Source organism: Solanum dulcamara, chromosome 3 (assembly GCF_947179165.1).
Source record: "Solanum dulcamara chromosome 3, daSolDulc1.2, whole genome shotgun sequence".
Taxonomy (NCBI): Eukaryota; Viridiplantae; Streptophyta; class Magnoliopsida; order Solanales; family Solanaceae; genus Solanum; species Solanum dulcamara.
The window spans coordinates 49,367,750-49,393,338 of NC_077239.1; the positions used below are offsets into that span (position 1 = coordinate 49,367,750).

At 38.6% G+C, this 25,589-nt stretch overlaps 1 protein-coding gene across 3 annotated transcripts; it reads right to left on the minus strand.

The window, feature by feature from the left end:
- Positions 1–19,177: 19,177 nt before the first annotated feature.
- LOC129882580 (adenine DNA glycosylase) lies at positions 19,178–23,699 on the minus strand. Of its 3 annotated transcripts, XM_055956952.1 has the most exons (8): positions 23,181–23,696; positions 23,050–23,109; positions 21,833–21,952; positions 21,660–21,757; positions 20,839–21,377; positions 20,624–20,730; positions 19,919–20,055; positions 19,178–19,573 (listed from the first exon to the last, which is right to left on the minus strand). In XM_055956952.1, exons 1-7 carry the CDS (start codon positions 23,541–23,543, stop codon positions 19,972–19,974), a joined length of 1,371 nt encoding a protein of 456 aa, XP_055812927.1. In that variant the 5' UTR covers positions 23,544–23,696; the 3' UTR covers positions 19,178–19,573; positions 19,919–19,971. The 3 variants fall into 3 exon arrangements, with proteins under 3 accessions (XP_055812927.1, XP_055812928.1, XP_055812929.1); XM_055956953.1 differs by lacking the exon at positions 23,050–23,109; XM_055956954.1 differs by lacking the exons at positions 19,178–19,573; positions 19,919–20,055 and having other exon boundaries at positions 20,639–20,730; positions 20,871–21,377; positions 23,181–23,699.
- Positions 23,700–25,589: the final 1,890 nt, after the last annotated feature.

Genomic DNA, 25,589 nt, shown 5'->3' on the forward strand with positions numbered 1-25,589 from the left:
GAAGAAAGAAGGGTTACAACATGCACGAGTAGAGTAATGAGAAACTATATGCGATAAAGTCACCCTCTGAGACTCAATGAAACACTCAAGTGAACCGTCACCTGAAGACCAGGAAGGTACTTATCCGAAGTGCCCTTTAGATGTCATTAGGGGTTACATAAATTGGGGTCTCAGGAATCACAGACATGCATCAAGACAATGCCACATAGCTTATGCAATCAGAAATATGGTTTATGCAACCAGAGACACAATTTACCTAGTCAAAGACTCAACTTATGCAATCAAAGGCATTTATCATTTCAGACCCGTTACAAAGTCTATCCCAAGACATTGAAATTCCTACTTAGAAATGAGAAGATGTGAATATGGACTTTGTAATGGGTTTGTCTCGTACTAAGAAACAATCTGACTCCATTTGGGTTGATGTAGATCAGATGACTAAGTCGGCTCATTTTCTAGCGGTTAAGACTTCTTATGGTGCCGAAAACTATGCTAACTTGTTTGTTCGTGAGTTGGTAAGACTTCATGGTGTTCCTTTGTCCATTATATCGGACCGAGGTACTCAATTCACTTCACACTTTTAGAAGTCATTTCAAAAGGGTCTTGATACAAAGGTTAAGTTAAGTATCACTATCCATCCTCAAACCGATGGTCAAGCTAAAAGAACAATCCAAACTTTAGAGGATATATTGAGAAGTTGGAATGAACATTTGCATTGATCAAATTTTTCTACAATAATAGTTATCACTATAGAATCTGAATGGCTCCTTTCAAAGCATTGTATGGAAGAAGATGTAAGTCCCCGGTGGGATGGTTTGAAGTAGAAGATACGGCCTTGATTAGTCTAAATTTGGTAATACATGCTATGGAAAATGTGAGAGTCATAAGGGAGATATTGAAGATGGAAATCTTCAAAAGTCCTATTTGGGCGTTAAAAGGAGAGACCTTGAATTTGAGGTGGATGATATTGTCTATTTGAATGTTTCATCCATGAAGGGTATAATGTGTTTTGGCAAGAAAGGGAAAGTAAGTCCTAGATATGTTGGACCTTATAAGATATTGAGACGTGTTGTCAAAGTGGCTTATGAGTTGGATTTGCCATTTGAGTTAGATATGGCCCGGTGTTTTATATGTCTATGTTGAGGAAGTTCGTGGGTAATCCGAATTCCATTATACCATTGGAAGATGTAAGTGTTGAAGATAATTTGACTTATGAGGTGATTCCAGTGGAAATCTTAGACCAACAAGTTAAGAAGCTAAGGAACAAAGAAGTTGTGTCCGTCAAAGTATTGTGGAGGAATCAACAAGTAGAGAGTGCTACTTGGGAAACGGAGGCGGATATGATAAAACGGTACCCGTACCTCTTTCCCTCTACTCAAGCCTAATATAGTAAGTTGTTCTTATTTAATATAATTGAAATCTTACGTGTCAAGTTCCTCATATGTCATTTATATGCATGCATGTTAATGAAAGATGATTTTTAAATCATGTTTTAAGATAAGTTTGAGATTTTCATATTCTATGCATTTTAAGGTGTCATTATATCCATGATGGGTTGTTAGTCCTCTTTCCATGGCTTTCATATGATAAGTTAATCTCATTCGAGGATAAATATTCCAAAGGGGGAGATATTGTAAGACCCCAAAAGTCAGAAAGTTAAAATGAAGGAGAAATTTCCCAAAATGTTGACTTGATCCAAGTTTATGGCCCACTCTATGATTCGTAGAGGTTTCTACAACTCATAGAAACAAGTCGTTGAGGGTGCCTTTATACTTGTTCAGGACCAAACCTCAAAAGATGTTCTACGACTCAACAGGATGAGTCACCATCCTGTTGACAAGTCGTAAGAACCACTCATCCCAAAACATCAGAGGCCATGTTTCAGAAGTTCCTCAAGGTCGAATCTATGACACGGTTCATGGAAATTATTACGAGTCATAAAAACGAATTGTATGCAAACTTCAAATACCTAATTTTCAGGTCTTTTCCAAAGCTTGCAGAATGAGTCATCTCGTCATCTTCTCTATGACCTGTAAAGTCAATCCGTAGGGTCATTGTCCCGACCCAACCCCATAGGCCGCGACTAAGGTCCGAACTGGACCCCCATATACCTACCTATCAGTTGTAGTCATATTGAACCATGAACAAGGTGATACTACTCACACAAAACCCCAATGAGTTAAAACTTTTTCGTGTACGTATAGCCTCTTTTACTCGTCTCATAACACATAATGGCATGCAAGCCGACATGCCGTATAGGAACAGTCAAAACGAACTCACAAACAACTCACATCCATATGTCTACAGACCTCTATGAATAGTAACAGCAACATATGGTGAGACAGGGCCTCCGCCGTACCCCTGAATGTACAAATATATACATTAAGTGACCAGTATCAAAAATTAGGCTCCAGAACAGTGAAGCACTTTCGACATAGCTGAGAGGAACTCCTAAGCTGACGGATTTCCAGAATGAACATCTGTACCTACGGGCATGAAACGCAGCCCCCCGGAGTACGGGGGGTCAGTACGATATATGTACTGAGTATATAAAGCATAACAACATATAACTGAGACCATAACTAAAATAGGGATGCAGGGGACACGTATAACAACTTAACGAATTACTGTACCTGCACCTTAGGACACGTAAATCATACATCTTATCATATGTTGTGCCTAGCCCTCTAGTGAACTCGGTGTCATAATCATTTCTTCATATTCACATGTCATCATATCATCATGCATTTCATTTCATCATATCATCGTATACAGTATCATATTATCGTATACGGTATAATCTTATCATGTATGTCATCGTATTACATCCGGTTCACTACGGGGTTTGGGGTCACAAATGTATCACCCTAATCCCATATGCATGTCTACATAAGTATCCGGCCCCTTTAGTGAGGGTCTCGGTGAATGGAGTGGTGTACGTCTATAGCGTACCATTATAATATACATACTGTACCCGACCCTCTAAGGAGGGACTCGGTGTTCCTTCCTTATTTAGCCATATATACTATCATATTACAGCCTGCCTGGGACTCGATGAATAATCGAATGGTCAAAACATATAACATATATCACACCTCACGTACGGAATCGTCTCCTCATGCATGGAACTGTACATATCCGGCTCGGGATGCGGTGAAAGAAGTAGTAGAGTTGCGCCCGACATAATATCCGGCCCATCGTGGGACTCAAAGAAAGAAGGGTTACAACATGCACGAGTAGAGTAATGAGAAACTATATGCGATAAAGTCACCCTCTGAGACTCAATGAAACACTCAAGTGAACCGTCACCTGAAGACCGGGAAGGTACTTATCCGAAGTGCCCTTTAGATGTCATTAGGGGTTACATAAATTGGGGTCTTAGGAATCACAGACATGCATCAAGACAATGCCACATAGCTTATGCAATCAGAAACATGGTTTATGTAATCAGAGACACAGTTATGCAACCAGAGACACAATTTACCTAGTCAAAGACTCAACTTATGCAATCAAAGGCATTTATCATTTCAGAGCCTTTAAAAAGAGGAGTTGGTACCTCCACTTACTATTCATTATATAGCAGGCTCGAGAATAGTAGTTTGACTACTTTCAGACCCTTAATGTTAAGAAGTTACTACAAGTCACGAGTTACACTCAGAGCTCATAAATGGAATTACCTCTAAACCCATATCACATATCATTTTACTTAAAATTAAGTCATTCTAAAGGAAAGAAGAGATAAGCTTTACATGTACTACTTTTCATCACATAGAAGACTTAAAGGCAACAACCCAACTATTGCAGGAGTTCTAGCATCAAAAAGTAAACGAGGGTTTCGACTTATATTTAGGGCTTTATGAATGGATTGAATCCCAAATATCACATACATATCAATCATAACTTATATCTAAGACATGCCAAAAGAAAAGAAGGATAGCTCTACATACTTATTCCAAAAACACACCAAAAGAAAGCTTCACATACCTCGTATGGACTTCTCTTAATCACATCCACGTCGTGGTCCTCGAAACCTATTTAACATGGAAGTAATGCAAGTATTAAAAACCTTAGACTTTTCAAAAACTTATACTACCCACGAGTATTCATAACATTCATCCCTTCGCTCGCCTTCTCGACTAGTTCCTTAACTAGTTAAGGCGTTAACGAAAATCGGACAGCACCTCCCCTATAATATGCCCTATCTGAATTCCCAATCATGTCCTTAAGACCTACAGCCAACCAACAACATAAACAGAAGCTCATATATATATAACATGGCAACATTACACAATATAAACTCCAAAATGACTCGCCCGAAGTTACGATACCAAAAGAGGGTTTCTAGTTTCTATTTTGCGAAACCTTTAACCGTACGAAGCGGGGGTCATGTGTCTGTAACAAGCAGCTCCCCCACCTCATTTAGAACACTTTTATGCCCTGCAACACGCCACAACACAACCAGAAGCATCCCCCACGCGCACAACACTTTATTTCGACAACAATTTAACTATAACGATTCCAATTTAGTTTATTTCGAATGTCGAACTTTTCCCGACTTTTTCCCAACTTCCAGCAGCACCCAAGGTGTGTAATACACCCTATAATAACATCATAAAATTCAAATTAGAGGAGAAGACCTTACCTTTCCCGAAATTGGCTAGAACTCGCCGAAATCGCACCTCGGAACTTTTTTTAGCGCGCTGTAACTTTGTGGCAGCTTGCTGTCCCTTTTTTTGCTGCACCAAACTCTAATTTTATACTAATAATACTTCCGTATCATCGTGTTATATGCTAGATAATTAACTTACGGAACAAAATTGGGACTTACCTTTTTTTTTCCCTAAGCCGTCACCCTTTTCTCTCTTAGCTTAGGGTTTGTTCATCTTCACTTTGGCTGGAAATTTGATGAAGGAACTGAGGTGTATGCTGTATATACACATATATATGTGGTCCTAGGGAGTGACACGTGTCAGCCCCTAGAGGTGATACGTGTCCAGCCCCTATTGGGCCACCGCATCCATGCAATCAAGGAGGGGCTGCCATGTGGCAGTGGGGCCCACCTCCCCCAAGCAGGTGGGTCACCTACTTGACCCCAAGAAAGTGGGTCACCTTCTTGCTTGAGGTGCTGCCACGTGTCACCATCCCATTGGTTGCCCTGCGTCATTTTTTTTCTTCTCGTGGGTTCGTAATCTCGTCTTATTTTAAGAGCCTATATCATTCGTGCTACGCAAGGTTGGTATGTACTCAAATAGCTCAAGTATGTAAGACTTCTAAGTTAGTAGCTTACGTAGGTAAATCGAGTCCTATGATGCATTACTTGGCCTCCAATTCCTTTCGGATTCTTATGACTCTATTTCCAACCTTTTCTACTATGGGGTATCACATCCTCCCTTCCTTAGAGTTGGTTGATGGTGTCGTAACTTAGGGGGCTCACATGATAGCTTCTAAGTAACTTAAGGAACCTTCTGAGTTCAAGAATGTGGGGTGTAACATCCTTCCCCCCTTTAGAATATTCCTCCCCGAATGTTGAATAAAACTTCCCTTAAGACTTTACACAATCTGTAGGGAGATTCCTTCCTATCGCGATAATATACATTTTCATCCAAGTAATTACTATATGAGTTCCAAGAGTGGGGGTTATCTGTAGACATAGGGAATAGGTACGGACACCTGTGTTTCATGTCCTCTTCAACTTCCCAGGTTAATTCTTCACGATTCTTATTCTGCCACCGTACTTTGACGGAAGCTACGTCCTTAGTTCGCAACCCTTTTAATCTACTTATCCTGGATGGAAATAGGTTACCCCTCGTAGGATAACTTTCCTTTCATGTGGACTTCACCCACGAAGAATATTCTGGGAGGGTCGTTTATATATCTGTGGGGCATTGATCTGTGAAATCTGAACGTATTGTTTTAATCGGACAGTAGGTCCCACTCATAGGCAGCCTTATCTACTCTACAAATCACCTGAGAAGGACCAATGTACCCCATTTTTGCCGACTCTAGGCTGTTAATAGTTTTCCCTGGGCAAGCTTCACCTTATCAATAATTTAGTGGATCACATCTGGGCCTGTCCCTTAATCGGAGGGAGAAATGTCGTACTAAGATTCATTTGTGTTCCCCAATCCCTTCCGGAATGATTTCCAGCGGTTAGCTGTAAATTGAACTTCCCTGTCTGAGATAATAGATGTGGGAACTCTGTGAAATCTTATTGTTTCTCTACTATGTCATCTCGCATAACCCTCAGCTGAATATGCCCTCCTAACTGGAGGGGAATGGGTTGATTCTGTCAGCTTATCTACCATAACCCATATGAACTTATACTTCTGTAGAGTGCGAGATCATCCTGCACTATAACCTACATTAATCGCCTTCCATTTCCAAGTTGGGATTCCCATCCTCCGTAATAGGCTATCAAGCCTCTGAGACTCCACTTCGTTTAAGCTATTACACAACTTCTCTTAATTCAACTTATAACACCTTAGGTATGTTATCTTGCTCTTTTACTCAGATCTTCTCTCCAGTTTTCTTACCATACATTATGTTGTAATTCTTACACAAACGTGTGTAGTACATAGAGCACTCAGAAAATGCCTTAGCATCGCTATGTTAGTGGCTTACCTCCCTCAGTCGAGATCAGGGTACCATTATGGCTCTTGTCCTTAATACCGGTTATATCTTAATAGTTCTACCTCGAACCATCTTACACTTTTCCTGAATAGATTCTAATTATGGCAATCACATTGCCATTACTGATTTCTCCTTATCGAGTAATCACTTGATCTCACTTTCAATATGCCAATGCTCGTAGGCTATACAATTATCTTTGTGCCATTTGCCCGAGGTGCGTTCCAGTTTAGTCATAATCTTTTCTGCTCTTGGCTTACTCTGTTCTATACGTGTCATTGTACTAACACGCACTTACAATCCCTTTTTGTCATACTTGTTTCGTTCCCTTTTTCACTTCCCAGGGGGTCACCCATCCCAATGCTACTCTCACCCAAGCACACTTAACTTCGGAGTTTTGACGGAATCCGGTACATTAGTGCGGGTATGATCGTGTCCATCCCGTATGGGGTCTCATTTGAAGTGTAAGCGTTCCCATTTACATACGATAGCATCAGTTGATTTTCTTTTATGCTTGTACTTATCTTTTCCACTTCCCCCCTTTTAGGGTGTACCCATGTCATCCTCCATTTATTTCCAGCTATTCACACGCGAATGATTCTACTCCAACATATTTAACGTGCTGCACCATATCTACATCTTCTGTTAAATCATCCATATGTTAGGTTGCCCTTATAAGAAACCCTAGCACAACCATAGGGTACTTTAGTATTTGCAATATATCATATAAAATCTCATCTAATGGTTGATACTCGAGTAATACCCATAAGGTAGCAGTACATTCAAAGCCACATTCCATTCATCCCAATCAGTAGTTAGCGTGTCTCGTAATTGGTTCAAATTCTCCACTCGAGAGTACTTACACTTTGATGATTTGTGTTTCAACCTCCGTCATTAGACTAACCTTACTCCAGTGGACACCGCTTATTCTTCTAATAATCTCGTAATGCAGCAGTTGTTCTGCAAACCGACATTCCTTCTCCTTACAGGATCTCACTAATCATCAAGGTGGAGTCACGTATACACAATACTTCTTTATGCCTCCTGAGCTTGCATCTTTGTCGTGTGCTTAAGGCTCACTTCTAATCCTGCTTAAAACCATATCAACTTCGTTGTAGTAGTGGCCTTGTCTTATCACTTTTTCATCGTACTATACCTTCAGTTTGTAACTGTCTATTTCCCCTTTTTGTTCGATACTCATACTTAATTAATCACATCTATCTTGAGTGCCTCTATTAGAACTTCTATATTATTCCTTCAGCTCATTTCCATTTTTGGTTAGGCGTAAGGAACTCCATATTACCCTTTACTTCCTTGCACTAGTTATCCTTTTCGTCACAACATAACCTTTATTCGACACTTTCCTTACGGAACTTGATAATCTTCCTTATTTTTTCTATAGCTTACTTTTCCATTCCACATCTATCTTTACATTCCATTTACATGGACCACTTCATACCTTCTAGTTAATTCCTTACTACACTCTACTTATTCTCATAATGGTGTTTGTTATATTCACCTGGTACCCTGTTCGCATTCAGTCCCATAGTATAACACCGCTCGACTTTCTTCACGATTCTTACTATGGGATACTTACCCTTTTTAGTTAGCATTATCCTTAATGTTTCACAAGCTGTCTTATTAACAGTTCATATCCGTCACAATTCTTTATCCCTCGTACTCTTGTCTTAATCATACTGTTACTTCCTTTAACTATAACTTGTCATAGTTTATCCCTATGTATCAATTCAGGAGATGCCTTACTATATCGTTTTATCCGGATCTATCAGTCTTCTCTAAGTCATCTTTTTTGGCTTATAGCTCTTTTCCAACTTCGTTCTACTAAATCAGTATCGACCTCCTAGTTTCTATTGCCATTAATTCAGCAATTAACTTATTTCTCGAGGTCAGCCATACTTGTTTAGTCAAATCTCATCATTGTTGTGAGCACACCCTTTCCAGATATACTATAGCCCTATATCTCATTCTCTTTTTATTTCAACGAAATTTTGGGCAGAATTTCCTCTGTATTTCTTACTATCCCAACCCCTACATGCAGAAAATGCCAACAATGCCTCATAGGGCACACATATATATATTCGTATCGTATTATATCGCAGCCACACAGGGCGCCCAATATTGACAACCAAAAGAGACATATATAACAAGGTAAAGCCTAGATCTATTAATACATATACATCCTGGGAGGAGATTAATAATATACTTGTAACTATATTTGACGACACCTCCTGATCCTGTCCACTAGACAAAGCATCAATGTGGTTCAACGGGTTCCTAGAACTAGAAGGTCTGCCACAGTCTCTACCATGGCCTGCTGAGGTATGAATACCCTGCCTTATAGGGCGCGTAGCCAATGAAGAAGGAACTCCAACAACTGATCCAATAGGTTGAGCTGCATCCTTTAAATTTTTTCTGAATAGACACTCTCTCCCAAAATGGCCTTGACGGCCGCAGGTGAAACAAGCACCTGTAATAAGACGGCATTCCCCAAAATGAGTCTTACCACAGTGAGGACACTGGGGCAAAGGTGGCTTCGCCTGGCGCAAACCTTTTCTCATTAGTGAACCTGAAACCCTGGAGCTTTAACCGACTCCTGAACATCCCGTGTTATCGAATCTTCCACTTGGGAACTGAAGAGGCACCCTCCAGGCTGGTTGGATAGGGTATCGACTATACTGGTAAGGCTGTCTGCCTTGAGGCTCCCCCGAATCACCAGCCAACCTAGCCTTCTTATGCTGGCCTCTGCCGTAATCTTTATCGGGCTGTCGCCCACTACATCGCCTCTTTATCCCCAGCCCATGCCTTTGAACCTGCCCTGCCATTAATCTGGTCAACAATTGAACTGCATCCCTCATTGCCCTATCTTTTGTCCCTAGTTGTGGGGCTAGAGGCCTAGGCACTAGAGTCTCAGGGGCTGCAGCTACTACTGCTCTAGGCTCCTCTAAAGGTTGCGGTGTAGTAGAGCTCACCGATTGGAGCATGATTACCGGCATAGACTGGGCATGAGCCTTGACAACCCCCTGGGTCTGACTTGTTTCATCCGCTATTGACTTGCCCTTCTGAGCAACTATCGCTTTCTTTGGAGGCATTGCTGCAAACATAATGGTACGTTAGTGAGGGATCATCCTAATAACATAGCTCTACTGCACGATCTTAGATCTGAAGGAAAGTAACATCCTAAATATCCTGTAGCCTCATGTCTATAGATGTGGGGCATAACACACCGATAAACAAGACTCTACTAGACACGGTCTGTAGACACTCCAAGGACGAACCGCTCTGATACTACTTCTGTCACGACCCAACCCCATAGGCCGCGACTGGGGTCCGACCTGGACCCCCATATACCTACCTATCAGTTATAGTCATATTGAACCATGAACAAGGTGATACTACTCACACAAAACCCTAATGAGTTAAAACATTTTCGTGTACGTATGACCTCTTTCACACGTTGCATACCACATGAGGGCATGCAAGCTAACAAAGCTGCTATAACAAAAAACATTCACAACATGTCGTATAGGCACAATCAAAACGAACTCACAAACAACCCACATCCATATGTCTATAGACCTCTATGAATAGTAACAGCAACATATGGTGAGACAGGGCCTCCATCGTACCCCTGAATGTACAAATATATACATTAAGTGACCAGTATCAAAAATTAGGCTCCAGAACAGTGAAGCACTTTCGACATAGCTGAGAGGAACTCCAAAGATGACGGATTTCCAGAATGAACATCTGTACCTACGGGCATGAAACGCAGCCCCCCGGAGTACGGGGGGTCAGTACGATATATGTACTGAGTATATAAAGCATAACAACATATAACTGAGACCATAACTAAAATAGGGATGCAGGGGACACGTATAACAACTTAACGAATTACTGTACCTGCACCTTAGGACACGTAAATCATACATCTTATCATATGTTGTGCCTAGCCCTCTAGTGAACTCGGTGTCATAATCATTTCTTCATATTCACATGTCATCATATCATCATGCATTTCATTTCATCATATCATCATATACAGTATCATATTATCGTATACGGTATAATCTTATCATGTATGTCATCGTATTACATCCGGTTCACTACGGGGTTTGGGGTCACAAATGTATCACCCTAATCCCATATGCATGTCTACATAAGTATCCAGCCCCTTTAGTGAGGGTCTCGGTGAATGGAGTGGTGTACGTCTATAGCGTACCATCATAATATACATACTGTACCCGACCCTCTAAGGAGGGACTCGGTGTTCCTTCCTTATTTAGCCATATATACTATCATATTACAGCCTGCCTGGGACTCGATGAATAATCGAATGGTCAAAACATATAACATATATCACACCTCACGTACGAAATCGTCTCCTTATGCATGGAACTGTACATATCCGGCTCGGGATGCGGTGAAAGAAGTAGTAAAGTTGCGCCCGACATAATATCCGGCCCATCGTGGGACTCAAAGAAAGAAGGGTTACAACATGCACGAGTAGAGTAATGAGAAACTATATGCGATAAAGTCACCCTCTGAGACTCAATGAAACACTCAAGTGAACCGTCACCTGAAGACCGGGAAGGTACTTATCCGAAGTGCCCTTTAGATGTCATTAGGGGTTACATAAATTGGGGTCTTAGGAATCACAGACATGCATCAAGACAATGCCACATAGCTTATGCAATCAGAAACATGGTTGATGCAATCAGAGACAGTTATGCAACCAGAGACACAATTTACCTAGTCAAAGACTCAACTTATGCAATCAAAGGCATTTATCATTTCAGATCATTTAAAAAGAGGAGCTGGTACCTCCACTTACTATTCATTATATAGCAGGCTCGAGAATAGTAGTTTGACTACTTTCAGACCCTTAATGTTAAGAAGTTCCTACAAGTCATGAGTTACACTCAGAGCTCATAAATGGAATTACCTCTAAACCCATATCATATATCATTTTACTTAAAATTAAGTCATTCTAAAGGAAAGAAGAGATAAGCTTTACATGTACTACTTTTCATCACATAGAAGACTTAAAGGCAACAACCCAACTATTGCAGGAGTTCTAGCATCAAAAAGTAAGCGAGGGTTTCGACTTATATTCAGGGCTTTATGAATGGATGGAATCCCAAATATCACATACATATCAATAATAACTTATATCTAAGACATGTTAAAATAAAATAAGGATAGCTCTACATATTTATTCCAAAAACACGCCAAAAGAAAGCTTCACATACCTCGTATGGACTTCTCTTAATCACGTCCACGTCGTGGTCCTCGAAACCTATTTAACATGGAAGTAATGCAAGTATTAACAACCTTAGACTTTTCAGGAACTTAGACTACCCACGAGTATTCATAACATTCATCCCTTCACTCACCTTCTCGACTAGTTCCTTAACTAGTTAAGGCGTTAACGGAAATCGGACAGCACCTCCCCTATAATATGCCCTATCTGAATTCCCAATCATATCCTTAACACCTACATCCAAACAACAACATAAACAGAAGCTCATATATATATAACATGGCAACATTACACAATATAAACTCCAAAATGACTCGCCCGAAGTTACGATACCAAAAGAGGGTTTCTAGTTTCTATTTTGCGAAACCTTTAACTGTACCAAGCGGGGGGTCGTGTGGCTGTAACCAGCAGCTCCCCCACCTTATTTAGAACACTTTTAGTCACTGAAAAAGGCCACAACACAACCAGCATCATCCCCCACGCGCACAACACCTTATTTCGACAACAATTTAACTATAACGATTCCAATTTAGTTTATTTCGAATGTCGAACTTTTCCTGACTTTTCCCCAACTTCCAGCAGCCCACAAGGTGTTTAATACACCCTATAATAACATCATAAACTTCAAATTAGAGGGGAAGACTTTATCTTTCCCGAAATTGGCTAGAACTCGCCGAAATCGCGCCTCGAAACTTTTTTTAGCGCGCTGTAACGTTGTGGCAGCTTGCTGTCCATTTTTTTGCTGCACCAAACTCTAATTTTATACTACTAATACTTTCATATCATCGTGGTATACACTAGATAATAAATTTACGGAACAAAATTGGGACTTACCTTTTTTTTTTCCAAAGTCGTCACCCTTTTCTCTCTTAGCTTAAGGTTTGTTCATCTTCACTTTGGCTGGAAATTTGATGAAGGAACTGAGGTGTATGCTGTATATACACATATATATGTGTTCCTAGGGAGTGACACGTGTCATCCCCTAGAGGTGATACGTGTCCAGCCCCTATTGGGCCACCGCATCCATGCAATCAAGGAGGGGCTGCCACGTGGTAGTGGGGCCCACCTCCCCCAAGCAGGTGGTTCACCTACTTGACCCCAAGCAGGTGGGTCACCTTCTTTCTTGAGGTGCTACCACGTGTCACCCTCCCATTGGCTGCCCCGCATTATTTTTTTTTCTTCCACGTAGGTTCGTAATCTCGTCTTATTTTAAGAGCCTATGCCATCCGTGCTACGCAAGCTTGGTATGTACTCAAATAGCTCAAGTATGTAAGACTTCTAAGATAGTAGCTTATGTAGGTAAATCGAGTCCTACGATGCATACTTGGCCTCCAATTCCTTCCGGATTCTTATGACTCTATTTCCAACCTTCTCTACTATGGGGTATCACATCCTCCCTTCCTTAGAGTTGTTTGATGGTATCGTAACTTAGGGGACTCACATGATAGGTTCTAAGTAACTTAAGGAACCTTCCGAGTTCAAGAATGTGGGGTGTAACAGTCATATTCGAAGTTTTAATGAGGGGTATTTGTGTCATTTCCCAAGTTCGATTCAATGAACCTAGACACAATTATGGCTAAGTTCAAGCTTATATCTACCCAATTCATTGAAATTTTCCTAATTCTAAATTATTCTTCTAAAAATCTCCAAGGCAAGGAACTCAATTCTCTCAAGGATTCTTCTTCAAGCTTTAAGCTAGAGTTACAGAATTCATCAAGGTTTCTTCTTCAATTCTTAGTGAATTCAATTAGGGTATGGAGAAATTGATCCATGGGCCCATTTTACCCTTGGAGTCCCAGACTTTTCTCAAGTTCCCTTTAATTTTGAAATTGATTATGAACCCTAGTTTTGATGAATTGCATTGAGTTGTTTCAATTTCATTTTGATTTATTATCAATGATTATTCTAAGCATGTATTTACATGAATTGCATGATTTTAAGTTGAATTATAAATGTCCATGCATAAAGCTATCTCAATTATGATTTAATGGTTTAAAGATGATTTTCATGAGTTGACTATGAGTTAAAGGATTTTCAAGGAAAGTTTTCATGATTTAAAATTGAGATTATGATTTTAATGATGAAATTATGATGATGATCAAGATATTATGAAAGAATATTATTATGGTGTGATAAGCTCAATTCTCACACAATCACGTCCAAAAATGGTGAGCTACTCCTAATATGTTTTATAAAGATAGATTGATAGGTAGTTACTATATTTCCCTATTATGTTATGATCATGTTTTTAAGAGTTTTCGCTGGGATATTGACTAAGCACCGAGAGGACTTCTAGGTGGGGCTTGGTACGATAATGCAGTTAGTTATCCAAGAGAATCCTAGTAGCAATCTAAAGACCCAAACTATGTTTCCCACATAGAATGCCTTCATTGCCTAGCTAGTGAATCTACATATAGCACAGTTGAGTTGTATTGAGCACTATGATGAAGTATACCCTGGCAAGGTAGCCTCTCCCTTCTCTATGAGAGTTCCATCGGATTCAATGTTATAGCTCGCATGATCTAAGATGTCGATTAAGGTCTTATCCCACACAAGTTGAAGTTAAACTATGAGTTCTACGATGAAGATTTATGATATGTATTGATCATGAGTTTTCATATGTTTTCAAATGCTATAAAGCCTTGCTCATGTTCATTATGAATGATCATGCATCTTATGGCATATTTCTCACGTTCCTTTACTTGTTCATGCATATCTCACATACTTAGTACCTTTTATGCAACGCATATTTTGCCTACATTATTTCATAATGTAAGGACGGACGACACTCATGACCATCCTCTTCGTGGCTAGAGTCGCTTTAGATTTCAAGGAGTTGGTGAGCCCTCATTCTATCGAGGACATGACTTTCATTCTTGTTGATTACTTGACTTTCTTATATTGTTTTCGATGAGCTAGGAGCTTTTCCTAAGCCTCCATCAAAGATTAAACTAGAGCCATGTATAGATGGAATTATGATGTAGTCCATTCGGACATGGGCTGATTGATTCTATCCCTTAAACCCTTTCCCTTGAAGTTTACTTACACTTTCATTATCACAATTTTTTACCTTATGTATGCGATTTATGCTAAGATTGCTTGGTTGGGGTCCCTCGAATCCCGATCTTGGTGACACGGCTTGGCCTTAGTTTGGGTCGTGACATAAGTACAGGCTAAAGGCATCCCAGATGCAGCCAATGTAGAAAAACGGCAATACCATGCCGGTTATTAATAAAAAATGAGTGCATCCGCAATGCCTTTAAAACTATCAGTATAAAAGGAGTATATCCTCAGCACCTCATAAGTGTCAAAATCGATATCCAAATAATTGAGGTGGTACGACTCCCATAAAAAATAGTTTCAAAAATAGTAAAAGTGTGAGAATTCCTTCTCAAAAATAGTAGTAAAACTCCATGAATAAATCGGGTTTTTACCACAAAACATGTGGGAATGCTCAATTAATGTAACAAGCCATCACCAGCATCCAAAACAACACACACACCCCAAAAACTAACGTCAATTCATACCATACTATCAAGGCAAAGGAACTAACCTGGGTACAATCACTCCTCGAATACATCATTGGGCCCAACAATAGATAATAGACATAAAGGCATCATAAGCCTACCACTAACATAAAGCAAAGTAAATGGGAAATGGCTCGAAATCAGATATGAAAAGAAAATATCTCTAGGATCTATGCCTTACCCTAAAAATATACCATCTCAGTTCCCTACAAGCACATTTAAGACAAACCTATGGCTACAACGATCCACTGAGGTCTTAGGCACTAGCATATAGGTATAAGATCCATAATAAGCCCTACCAAAAGCTACGCCTAGCTCTAAGGGCAGTACATTACACGATAAAGCATTTAAGGCTCAAACCTAGCTTAAGGCCATCAATATAAACTCTAACAAGATAATAATGTTAAGGCAATACCAAAAATAAGGCCCATTGCCTAAACAAAGGATTTCACAAGACTATATTAGTCTAAGTCTCAATCGGGAACCAAAAAAATGGAATAGGAAGAGGAAAACTCTAATTTTAGCAATTACCAACCTAAATCACATGCAACATATACTAAATAATATATAATAAAGCTCAGTAAAAGTGGAAGACCGTAGCATACCTCGAAGCCGATCACACGCACTCCGAATCCATCAAACTGACACTTTCCACCTCCATATCACCTCCAATTGTCTCCACACTAACAAAATATTGATTACCTCGTCAATACAAATGTTTGGACACCAAAATTACATTTTTTGGAGACAGACCCAAGATCGGGTCTAAAACGGGATTGTGGACCCGCAACAGAAATCCTAAAATCGACTCTGTGAAAAGGTTCATTTGAGCTTAGTGAACTTCTGTTCCAATTTATTACACAATTTGACGCTCGAAAGAAAAGAAATCATCTCATGCATTAACTCACCATTAAAGCTCTAAGAAAGAGAGAGGGTCGTCCCTTCGAGCATGAAATTACCTCAAAAAATGAGTCTCCAACGTCCCTCAAGCACTCTATAGTGTAGCCACAATCCACATAAACAATTAGCACTTGAAGTCTCCTAATACGGAGCTCTCAAGCTCAAAAAATCACCAAAATACTAATTGAAGTTGGGATGATTCACGACTGGTCTTTGTCCCAACACCATCGCGACACCCTATATAAATGACCATCGTAATCGCAGTGGTCAAACCTTGCAATCGCAATGACCAATTTTGTCAACCCCACTAGAAGCCCCTTTACGATCGCTGCCTGGGGCCTCATGATCGCGATGGATAAGATGAATGCTCTTCCACAATTTTGGAGGCATTATCGCGATTGCGATGAAGAAAAGCACTTGCACCAGCAGTTTGTGCAATACCAGGTTTTGGCCAATTTCAAAACTCCTGTTAGGATACTCGGGATTCATTCGGAACCTCGTGTGCGCAAATGAGATATGCTACCCCACCAAATTCAATGTTCCAGAGTCAACGGCGCACTCAAAATTTTCACTAGAGGTCATCTCAAAAAAAGTTTGTCCCACACCCAAGCACCATTTTAAGCCAAAATCCATAAGGGAGCTCGAAATGAGACCGGAAGCCTCGAGAACCTTACAAAAGGTTATACTAGACTAAAATCGACATTCCAAAGCTAGCTGCGCTGATGAAATTTCAATCCAAGCATGTTTATCAAGAATATTGACCAAAGTCAAACTTAGGTTAAAACTTAAAGGCTAAAACACATAATGGCTCGAACTCGCACCGAAAGCCTCAAGACTTGAATCGAATATGCTACTAGCCTAAAATGGCCATTTCGTAGTTGATGGAACCATCAGAATTCCATGAAGAGGTCGTCTTCCTAGATTTTTGACCGAAGTAAATCGTTCAAACTCTAAGAGCTCTAACATAATAAAACCGGCATAAAACCCAAACGAACGATCGAGCGACCAAATTATCGGTACCAGCAAGTCATGAATAACTTGGGATAGCTACAGAAAAGTTCTAAGTATTGAAAAATCAGAAAATGAAAGAAATGACCCAAATGGTCATTACAGTTCTGGGATTGGTGCCCGAGTTTTATGATCCCACACATGATGATGTCTCCACTGATGGCTGCACATCGGTCCGATGTTGATACTGATTCTAAGAAGGATGCTGACCAACCTCTAGTTCATAGGACATCAGAGGTGCTGATTCCATAAGGATTGATTAGGGAAGTTCCTCACCTTACTTTGGTTTTTATTTTTGGTAGTTTTTAAAGCACTAGGGGACAGTGCTAATCTTTTAAGTCTAGAGTGGGGTTATATTCTTTCCTGTGTAAATAAATATTTTGTTGCTTTGGTTATTGATTTTAATTTTAGGTTTCTTAGAGTTTGTTTTCGGTTCTTTGACCAAGGATAGTCCCTTTAAACCGTACAAAAAATGAGTCTTGTCCGTTAAGATTGAGTCATAGTCTTAGTTGAGTGATCTTTCCCTATAATGGATGGATGATAAATGTCTTAACGGTACTTTTCTGAAAGTGTCCAGTGTTTCAAAGTGTTTGTGTAAGCTGCATGAATTCATATTGGCTAAATAATGAAGTGTGAGATGAACTATGTTTAGAAACTCTTAGGTTCTTTGGTTGACTCAAAAATTGACATCAACTTAATATGAATTCTTGCATTTAATGAACTTTGAAAGCTATAGTGACCCTGCCTGATTTGAACATGTGCTAAGGGGTGGTAAAGTTTGTGTATTATGTGTTACAACTTGATGTCTAGAACTTGCCTGGTGTGTTTGGGAAGCAAAATAAAGGTATTGGTCTGTTAGAAAGTGATAATAGGTCTTCCTTGGTATGTCTTGTAAATTTAGCCTTCTCAGATAAGAGCATCACTAATTAGACCTATTGAGCCTGTAGTCATTTGTTGATACCCGTGTAATTAGCCTGACTCTTCTTTTGAATTCCTAGTTCTTGCACCCTTCTTGCTTAAGCATTGTAGCATAGACATGTTCTAATTTTGCATATAAAATTAAAAGGGAAGGGTTGAGTGTTAATGGAAATCATGAATAGTTACAAAGCGATGAAAAAGCCGAAAGAATGTGACATGAAAAAGAAAAAAAAGAAAAAGAGAAGAATAAGTGAAAGAAAGCAGTAAATAAATTGAATTGTTCTTGATCAGAGGGAGGTTACTAGTGAAAACATGATTGTTAAGGAGGGAGCTGAAATTAAAAAGAAGGAAATAAGGGGTAATGAAGTCCAAAAGTACAAAGTGCTTAGGAAAGTGTAAATCACAATTATATAGTTTTCTTACCCGTCCCTCAGCCCACATTACAACCCGAAAAAGTCATACTTGATTCTAGTAGAACATACCAAGTTAGTTGAGCGTCACTCTAAAGGCAAGCCTATGCTTCGCTATGTGTAACATGTGAGTTCGTTTGCCAAAGTGAGTGTGTTTTTATATTTACGCCCTTTCTTGAAAATTCATTGCTTTAATATGAGTGAAAATTGGATGATTCTTTTGTGGTGAGGGCGCATGTTTAATGAAGGGTAGATGATTGAAAAGATATCTTGAGTAGATTTTATGATTGAGTTTGTAAAAAGTCATGAGTTGATCACTGAGGTTACGCGATTTCAACGTAGTTTGTATGGGATGAATATGAAGTATACCTAGTTGGAGTTGGAAAGTTAAAGGCCTAACAAGTTGTGTAGCCAAAGTGCAAATATTTTTATGTGTCGAGTCACAAGTGGTCTTGTATGTGAATATGTGGATTTGTTCGAGGATGAACAAAGCTTTAAGTGTGGGGTGGTGATCAAGTAGAGTTATTCCTTTTACCCAAATAAATAAAAGGTGCAGATGTAACACTCTCATTGGAAAAAACTGTAACAATCAAAAACCAATGTCTGATTATCACTCCTTACATCTTCAAGAAGACAAGCAACGAAAATGGGGAAAGGAACAAAAGAGGTTAAGCTCCAAAAATCTATGCCTGTATACAGACTATTTTACAACCATTGGATTCCTGAAACCGCTGGCACTGGTTACACATCCACTTAATAAGGCAGACAGAGCTTGGAAACACAAGTTAGTAAGATACAATAATTTAGCATCTGTATGTTCTGTTGTACACCCATTGTCAAACAGCTGCACAATAACGTCTTCATGGCTAAATTTCCAGTTACTACGGGAACCATGAACATTCCTGAAACCAAATAAAATCACTTACTGTAGCTATGAATTATGAATATGTATTCTCTGAACTTCGTAATGTGGGTACTATAGTAAAAGCAATTCAATTCTTAAAAGGACTAAAAGTGTATGTTATCAGTCTGAGTCATCAGTGCATTTGCTTGGCTGGAAATGTAGAAAGGAGAAACTCTATTTAAAATAGGGGTGGATGTTATGAAACAAGAACAGACATTACCAGGAGGTTCAGTTATAGTCGAAATGAATAAAAACCAATCAGAAAATAAAGAGACCTTACACATAATCTTAGATCAGGGAGGAATCTCCTAGAAGATTACGCCAGAATTTGGAGAAAGAGTACCTGAGTGGTCAAGTTAAGGTATTGTTGGCACAGCCACTCAGCCAGTACCATCTCTATCTTCTTACTGCTGTCATCCTTCTCCTTTCCGTGATAGTAGCCTGTTCAGTTTGCTTGTGTTTCTGTACCATGGTATAAACCTGCATTAGAAGAAAACTGTTGGTCATCTTTGATTCACCATTCCCAGTCAGATGTTCAACCAATACGAAAGCAGCAGTCAGGGAATTCATCAAGAGAAATGTTGCAACATTGATCATTGAACTAAGTGTTCGAATACAAGCATTAGATGGTAATAGGAGAAACTGATGTTGAACATCCAAACACAGTAGTAATGTTATTTGTTATGCTTACTATGTTGCTCAATGTTAAAAAGTGAACAGCCGGAAAACAGTCACACATGAGCTATGCACGAAGGGACAAGATAACTTCACATATCAATCATCTTATAATGACTACTTGGACATATATTTACATGATCCACAGGTAAAGCTCTTGATAAGTGCATTATGAATTATGGAAAAATATTCAACTCAAGATGTGAATTGTCAAGTCATTGTGCAGCAGTCAGTAAGATGTTTGCAGTTTCAGAGAAAAACTTATTTCCTTATTTACAACTAACTTATACAAGCCATCGCATTTCTTCATTATAACATTTAACTACACTGAGAAGGCCAGTAAATCCTGGTATCTTTTGATTTTCAGCAGTACCTTTCTTACTCCAGATGTTAATCCCATGCTACCAAGGTTTATGCCATCGACATACTTCCATGTAATACTCTCTTTGTTACGCTTTTTGTAGTTGATGCTTTTATTTCCTACACGTCAACAGAAAGTGCATGCAATTAAGTAGGTAAAAAAAGGTGCTGCACTCTAAATATTTGAATAAGTTACCATGAGGTAGTAAGTCAACACATAGAATGAACCTTTTGGATGTAAGACCAATAACTCTACATACATCTTGAGGTGTATATGACTGAAGATGTGGACACATTCTCCAATATCTTCTCGTGAAACTATTCTAGCTGACTCTTTAAGATCTAGATTGAATGATGACTGTAAAAAGTTGTCAATTGCTTTTCTTCTCGAGGCCAAGTCTGCTTCCTTCTCCAAGAGAACTGATGGAAACTCCCAGAGGCCAGCAAGTAGACCCTCATCTGGTCTTTTTACAAGAATATATTTGCTGCTGGATTGAGGTCCCATCATTTCCTGGCAATCCAGTATCTCTACAACACTAACAGCGGAAAACTCATGCCTTTGTTTGGCCTTCACAACTTTTGTTGGGTAATCTGTAACATGAATTGACTCGTTCTGCCTAGAGAGTGATAAAGCATGACATTGACCAGAGATGGGGCACGCAGCACAACCTGGATTCGAAAGAGAGCACAACGTAGCTCCAAGTTCCATAAGAGATTGGTTGAAATCTCCAGGCCTACAAGGATCAACTAATTGCCCTGCAAGTTTCCTAATTCAAAAGAAAATACATCACGACACAGGATGGAAAGCTCATTAAGAAATAAAGTAATATCTGAAATTGAGTGATTACTAGTATATGGCATGATCACTTCTTAAGCAGGACATTAATTTATATCTGTTCCCTGAATATATTTGATATGAAACAGAAAGAAAAAGTACGTACAGAAAGAAATATGATGCAAATCTTTGTAGTGTATTGTTCTTAAAAGTTGCATACCAACTTCCGCAGCAAGAAAGCAACAAAACTGCTTTATACATCACAAAGACTCACCAAAAACTCTTAACTGTCGCAGCATCTTTTGGATTCGCTGATATGGCCTTCAGCCTAGAAATAACCCTGACCACATTCCCATCAACAACAGGCACTGCCTACAGTAATAACTTAGAAAATGTGAGAAGAGGAAGAGTGTATTAGCGAGACAAAAGTTTGCAGAACCTATCAACCTTTTTGAAGGCAATTGAGGCAATAGCACCAGCAGTGTATTCACCAATTCCTTTGATCTTGAGAAGATCTGAAACTGTCTCTGGAAAACTACCTCCCTCTTCAACCACCTCTTTTGCACCCTACAAAAACACAGATATCTCTATTAAGCAAACACGACAATGAACACTTCAATAGAGCTAAGAACTATGTTACTCGGACTCTTCAAAAATGTCATTGGGTGCCCGTCGGACACTTCAAAAGTAGTGTTTTTTTGGAGGATCCGACACGTGTGCAGGAACATTTTTGCAGAGTCTGAGAAACTTAGGCTAAGAATGCTGATTTGCAACATCTTAGCAGTAATTTATAAGCCGATTAAAAATTGTAGTTTCCTCTACCCACAATTTGATATTTTCATCTCTGTCTGCAAAAAAACATAATCAAACAGAATTTGGACTCCCCCTCTTTAGCTAATAAATTGTCACTTGGCAACTGGAAGAACTACATAGATGGATAAATGCTGAGTTCCTTTGTAGGAATATGCTCCATTCAGTTAATCATCATTATGCTGCTCCTATAACGTGTCTAATTCTAAGTGGCACTGGTCTTTGATTGCAGCTGTATCAACCAACCATACCTCAATCCCAAACTAGTTGACATCAGCTATATAAATCATTTGTATCCATTCTGCTCTATTTGTGCTCACTTTGGTCCAATACTAAAAAAAAGTTCATTTTCTCATTGCATTAGGGCTCTCTAAATCTCGCACTTATCCTTACTGGTACATACAAGTCCCTGACCAAACTAAGAAATCTTCAAGCGAACATCCAACCTAATGTAAGTGCAATGATGGCGAAAATTGAATTACATCCCACAATTCAACTAGTTTTACCTAAGTGATCCATTACTTCTATTGTGTTCTGTTCTTAGTCAAGTATGCATTAGTTTCAGCTTTTTTATAAGGTAATCATGGGAGTCGAACATCTGTGCCCCACTTTGAACACCCTTGGCCGCTGGGCTACCAATGTCGATTTATTTTTGAGGAATTTATACCTTCAATCATAATATTGCCGCACTTAAAAACTGGAGCTATGGAGGGCTATGAGAATATGAAGAAACCATCTCAGGTACTTTCATTATAACTTCAATGAAAATAACTACATGAAAGAAGAAGAAAAGTTTTCACAACTGAGCAACCAAGTAGAATGTCTCCCTCTCTTCAAGTAGGAAGCTAGCTCACCTGTAATAAGAACCGAACTCGTCTATAATACCCCAAACCGGCCCACATTTCATTCACCTCCTGCAAGGTAGAAACTCTGAATTCCAACAAAGAAAATGAACCAAGTAAGCATGGAGGTAAGTATGACCTACCTCAAGAGAAGCTTGAGCGAGATGATGAAGAGTAGGCCATTTGTTCATCCAGCGTTTGAAATAATCAATCACAGTTGAAACCCTAGTTTGCTGAAGCATTACTTCAGAAACCCACACAGCATAAGCCCTTTTTTCTCTCTCATCGAAACCACTACTGATTCTTCGCCAAGGAAGGTCCCTTTGATTTTTATCGTACCATTCCAAAAGAGAATCCCTGATTTGTACGGTTTCATCTTTAGTGAAACTGAAGTCCTCTATATCGCCGCTTAATGGAACTTCTTTTCGAGATATTTCTCTGTTACGACGAGGTCTCTTCTTATTTTTCGGAGACATGACCGTTTTCTTCTCCACTCCGGCGTCCATTGATGCTTTGTGCGATACAGTGGCGCCTATTCTGATTTCCCGCTAAGCAATGCGTTTGAAAGCGTAAGCAAATGGTCAGTGGCATATTCTATATTTCATGGTGCCTTGGTTGTTACCTATTGTGTTGTTAGGTTAGAGCTATGTTGGTATCCGTAATGTTCATATTAATTAGCTCAAATACATATACAGCCTTTTAAGCTTGCTTAAAATTTTATTTTAGCACTTCAACTCAATCATGTTTAATTTTAATCCTCCAATTTCATTTTTTATGTATTATTTAAACAGAAAAAGTTTTATCTAATATAAGTGATCAGTGCATGTTATTCAAACATTAAAAGTGTAAAGCAACATCCAATTAAATAATGCAATATATTTTGTTTTTTTCAAGTCATCCGAATTTACTTGGCATTTACATTAATTGTATCAATTTATCATTTTTAAGAAATATAAGAATATATATCTATTAGCTATATTAAATTGATTACAAATTTTGTTGTTGAGAACGATTAGTGACAGAAGTTAATGTAAACATCGAGTTTATGTTACTATGAATATATCCATCCTTTTCAATTTATATGGCATCAACAATTTATTTGGTATCATTCATGTAATTATAGTTCTAAATTTTGGTATGATATCATTCTCCTCAATCTAGATCTTTACTTATTATTAACATTTTATTTAGTCCTTTGTTATGTAGAACATAGATGATTTAAATTTTAGGAGAAAACTGATAATTTCTTTCTTTGAGTCCTTGCTCAAAATAATGCTTTAGAGCTTAATTAAACTTGCTTTAAAACTAAATATGTTTTTTAAAAAAAAATTTGACTACGCTTTCTCAAAGCCGAGATATACTTTCTTTAAAGCTGAACATACTTTCTTTAAAAACTGATTATGATTTCTTTATGGAAAATATGCACTAGAGGCAAAATGTACTTTCTTGAAACTCTTTATGTAATAATGTACTTGATGCAAAATATACTTTCTTCAAATCTTCTAAAATAATGCACTTGAAGCAAAATATACTTTCTTAAACTCTTTTTTGAAAGACTTCTTTAAAACTTCTAATATACTTTACCTCATTAAAATTATGCATATGAGAAATATTATGACAAGGTTTTCAAAATAATTTTAGCTCTAAAGTATCCATCCATGTGGTAGAATAGGCATTAACCATAAACAAAGATCATTAATGATATAAAATACAATACTTTTAATACTTGGATTAATAATCAATAATTTAAAATAGAGAGAAATTCAAAATCTTTGACTTTGGGGTTAAAACCCTAGCTTTAAAAAAAAAAAATTAAAATAAACTAGTTTGATCTTACTAACTGAAACCCTAGATGTAGGGTGTCAGAAAAAACTAGGTTTGTCACTATGATAGCTTTACATATCTTAAATGTTCCACAATCTTGACAAAGAACCCAACTTGATGAAGAATGATTAAAAAATCCTTTCCTGGGATTCTTGAATTCACTTCTTGCAAACCCTATGGCCAAGGGTTACGATTTCTTTTATCAATTACAATTAGATGAAGGAATTTGATTTGGAAGCTTAAAATTTTTAAATTTTTTAGAGAAGGACTTACCTTGATAAAGCAGAATAATAGAAAGGAATAAAATCACTTCTATGGCTTAAAAGAATCGCTACAAGTGAGAAAAATTAGATTAAAATCGACTTAAAAAGGTTCCTCTCGACCCACTTACGTCCCCACATGCGCCCCGCAGATGCGGACTTGTTGCACGCAGGTGGTTTGAATGTCAAACCAAAATGTCTCTTAATTTTTACTCCATCTACTTCCCACATGTGTTTTGCAAGTACGGACTTGCTGCACACATGTGGTTCGCAAATTCATTCCAGAATGTTAGTCAAAACTAAATTGATCATAATTTTTGACTCCCACCTCGAATTTGTAAGCAGGCATTGACGCTGGAGAGAGGACTCAAAGATCATTAATTTGGTGGATAATGGGACAAATAAATCTTTATATTTTAAGAGATATGCTCGTTTGAAGTTGACTGAAGTAAAATCTTGTACTGAAAC